This window comes from Triticum aestivum, chromosome 3B (genome assembly GCF_018294505.1).
Source record: "Triticum aestivum cultivar Chinese Spring chromosome 3B, IWGSC CS RefSeq v2.1, whole genome shotgun sequence".
Classification (NCBI taxonomy): Eukaryota; Viridiplantae; Streptophyta; class Magnoliopsida; order Poales; family Poaceae; genus Triticum; species Triticum aestivum.
Window position 1 is genome coordinate 764,634,755 of NC_057801.1, and position 3,986 is coordinate 764,638,740.

The following is a 3,986-nucleotide window of genomic DNA, read 5'->3' on the forward strand; positions in this document are numbered from 1 at the left end:
GATCTCTCCGGTGGGAGATGGTAGCGCGGGATATCTTCAACCGGTTTGGATGGCGGTCATGTAATATGATAGGCGATTAGTTTACCTATCTATATTTTGCCAGCCGGTTGTGGCTTTTGGGCCTTTTTTGTCTTTGTTTCTGTTGCTCTTTGTGAGCCAGCTTTTCTTTTTGTTGCAGACTGCAAGACTTTGTTGAACTACTCTATTTTATAATAAATGTGACCATATGCATCGTTCTGATGCAGAGGCCGGGAGTCTCCCTTTTCAAAAAAAATGTATGCATAAGGTAGATTCTCATATTGTGATCACACGTAGTGTAGCATAATTCTGTAACTGCAAGCTAGTACTCCATGCATGCATCAGCCATGCATTCGTAAGAGGCTGCCTAGCTCAGAGCCAGAGGGCGCCGGCCTGGCGTAGGAGCGGCACGAGCTGGCCGCCGAGGTGCAGCGCCATGACCTTGTCGGTGGGCCCGACGAGCGCGCCGCCTATGAAGACCGCCGGCACGGGCGGGCTCCGGCCGACCATGCCAGCGAGCGCCCTCTCAACGTCCTTCCCGCGGGGGTCCTTGACCAGCTCGTGCACCGTCCAGCTGACGCCCATCTCCGTGAAGAGCGTCTTCACCACGTGGCACATGCAGCAGTTGCTCGTCCCGAAGATCACCACCACGCGCTGCGACGCCAGCCGCCTCACCCTCTCCGCCATTGCTGGTAGCTCTCTCCTTCCCTAGATCTCGATTGATCGATCTTAACTATCCTGAGGTAGCTAGCTAGCGATGTTTTTGTTTGTGATGGTGATGAGATGGCCCGAAACGGTGCTAGCTATTTATAGATGATGACTGGGGGCAAGTGGACCGTTAGAGTGATGGGGTGATCTGTGCAATATCACGTTGTGCGTGGCTAATCGGGGAAGAATATATAAGTGTTCTCTATGAAGAGATTCTGCCACTTTTATTGCTTTTTGGGAGGCGCAAAATCTCACGGTTACCTATATTATTCGCGAAATTACTAAACTTTGTACGATGAGTGTGACGTACGCGATATGGTTCTTTTTTAACGGGTGTTTCGAATAACTGAAAATGGAGGTGAATTAATATTCGACTTGCTTGAATCGGGCTACCATGTATTCTCGACGTGTCACCGCATCGTCATCATGAATTTCCACGTTGATGTCGGAAGAATAAGTAGGCAACGAAATTCCAACACCGACTAGGTGGCAGTAGGTACTCAAAGAATAAAGCGTCCACTGATACCATGTGAATGTCGGCAGAATAAGCATGCAACCAGAAGGCAGCCTGAACCATGTAAGTGCATCATTTCCACTCTGTAAACATTAAGTACAATAAATATGTAATAAGCCTTCCGTACAAAAGTAGTAAAATTTGTGGGATGTATACTTGATGCATCTCTTATCATCCATCAAAAGTTCGCCAGAAGTATTATAGAAATTCATGAGAAGTACAAATACATCAAACATAAAAAAATACATCAAGGTCTCTAGACCACCAAACAACCATTGCGGCCATCAAACCGATGAGCTAATTAATGTTGCCACTTCCATACCGGAGCTGACCTGGCCTTGTCGATGATAGCCAGGATGTGTTCGTGCACATGCCCCTAAGAGAATCTCCAACAGAGGCGCAAAAATATTGAGTGCTAAAATAGTTTTAGAGCACCACTGTAGCACTTTTAGCGCGCCGCGGCCAACATTGGTTTTCCACATGCCCAAAAACGCGCGCTCAAAAAAACACGCAATGCAAATTATGAATCGCACGCGATCTATTGCCCAACATTTGCAGCGTGCGATAGCGCTTTTTAGCGCGTGCACTATGCAGCATCTGTTGGAGCGTCTCCAGCGCCCCAAAAGGATAGTTTTTAGCGCGCGGAGCATTTTTTTGTGCGCCTGTTGGAGATGCTCTAAGGACCAATGCCTCACATCCGGGGTCATCGTCGTTGAACACTTGAATTGATCTGAAGAACCTGAAACCAAATCTCGTCGTCATGTACGCACGACAAGAAACCCTATAACCTCGCCAACCCCGAGCACATGCAATTTACGCTGGAGCTCCATCCGTCACCATGGACGACCTTGAGGAGGATATGAACCCAGATATGACTGACTCGATGAAGAAGCGTTATCATCTGTCCGAGCGTCTCCCTGTGAGAACTAAACGCCCAATATATCTACTAACCGAAGTTGAGACACCGGGATTCCTATTACCGTCACCGGACGTCGGAGCGGCAGACATAGGGAAGACGAATCCACGGTGTCAGGACCCCGACTCGATGTCACATCGATCTAGCCGGTAACACTTCATATCTCTTTGCGGCCTCACGCACGGTATTCCCACGGGTGTCGCCTTACCTTTGCCCGGGACCGTTTGCGCCTTTTGGCTCACGTATATGATAGTGTCGCTAGCATCCATATGATAAAGAGCCCGGGCTGACATGACTAGTCGTAAACCCAAAGTGGCACAGACTTACAGGGACAGGCATCCATGACCCAGCTTCGAACGTGTCGGTCATCAGCAATTGGGTCCGGGCTGTAGCACTGGGCTAGCAGGACTCCGGTAAACCGGGCTGTAGCGGGCTAACAGGACTCCGGTACTCAAAGCGTGACATTTCCCCGAAGGGACAGACACAGGAACGAAGAAGGACACATGCCGGCCAGCCTAAGTGTTCCAGAGCAGTAGCAAGCTACCATGGCTCAGCGGTAACACTAGGAGACATTTCCCGGTAAGAGAGGCTACTAAAGATAAACAACTAGATAGTCAGATCCCACACATACCAAGCATTTCAATCATACACACAATATGCTCGATATGTGCAAATACAACGAAGCATCACAACATGACTCTACGACACAAGTACTTTATTTAAGGCTCAGTGAGCCATACATAACATACACACAAAGGTACGGGTCTCACGACCCAATCATACAAGTCATACAGTCATACAAGCTAACAGCGGAAGTACATTGTCTGGGTACAGACAACTAGTAAAATAAAAGAGGCTTGGAAGCCTAACTATACTACGTGGTCCTTCACAAGCTCAGGGTCACCACCTGGGTCTTTAGCCTACTCGTTGATGTCAACGTCTACATAGAACCCATCAGAAGGGGTTGCAGCGTCTTCTGTAAAAATGTAGATTATAGCAACATGAGTACAAAGGTACTCAGCAAGACTTACATCAGATCCTACATACATGCATAGTATCAAAAGGGTTGGTGGAGTTATTGCAGCAAGCCAGCTTTGACTCTTGGCTAGACTATCCTACGATACTCCATTTGAAATAGTTTTGCGCACACGAGTCCACTATTCACCACTTCAATACACTACCGAGGATCCACCTCCGTCTTCCTACGGAAGAGCCATCCTCGGCACTCACACTTATCTTGAGGCTTTTATCAGTTTCCATTTACTTGTCTATGAACTGTATAGGCAACCAAGTAGTCCTTTACCGCGGACGCGGCTATTCGAATAGATCATGTTAACCCTGCAGGGGTGTACTTCTTCATACATGTTTCCACCACTTAGCGTCTGCACACGACATGTGCTCGGCAGACTTCAAGCGAAAGCCGACGTGGGTGTAGACCACGACCTACCTAAACACTTAAGCCTCTAGTCCAGGTTTATCGCCTATTCAGGTTCCATCCGCAGGGAGTCCGGCCGAGGTTTCCCATACGGCCCCGAACGATGTGAACAGGGTTCCCGAGATACCTAACGGGTATTCGGTACACCGTGCCACGTACCTACCGCATCACAGCCCACCCCTACGGTCAGCGCTGTCCACGGCCTCCAGTAGGCTACAAACACCAGAAACTACTTGCAACTCCTGGACAGAGAGCTAAGGTGGATAAGAAGTCGAGCGGGGTCATATTTCAGGGCCCAATGTATGGTAGTAGCTGATTCTTAAATCACACATACAGATCTCAGTGCTTAAGGTCGGCTTCAATGAAACAACCCACCATGTACTCCTACATGGCCT

At 48.6% G+C, this 3,986-nt stretch overlaps 1 protein-coding gene across 1 annotated transcript; it reads right to left on the minus strand.

Annotated features, from left to right (window-relative positions):
• Positions 1-390: 390 nt before the first annotated feature.
• On the minus strand, positions 391-705 carry LOC123066424 (putative glutaredoxin-C2). The gene has a single exon (XM_044489514.1). The coding sequence runs from the start codon at positions 703-705 to the stop codon at positions 391-393; it is 315 nt and encodes a 104-aa protein (XP_044345449.1).
• Positions 706-3,986: the final 3,281 nt, after the last annotated feature.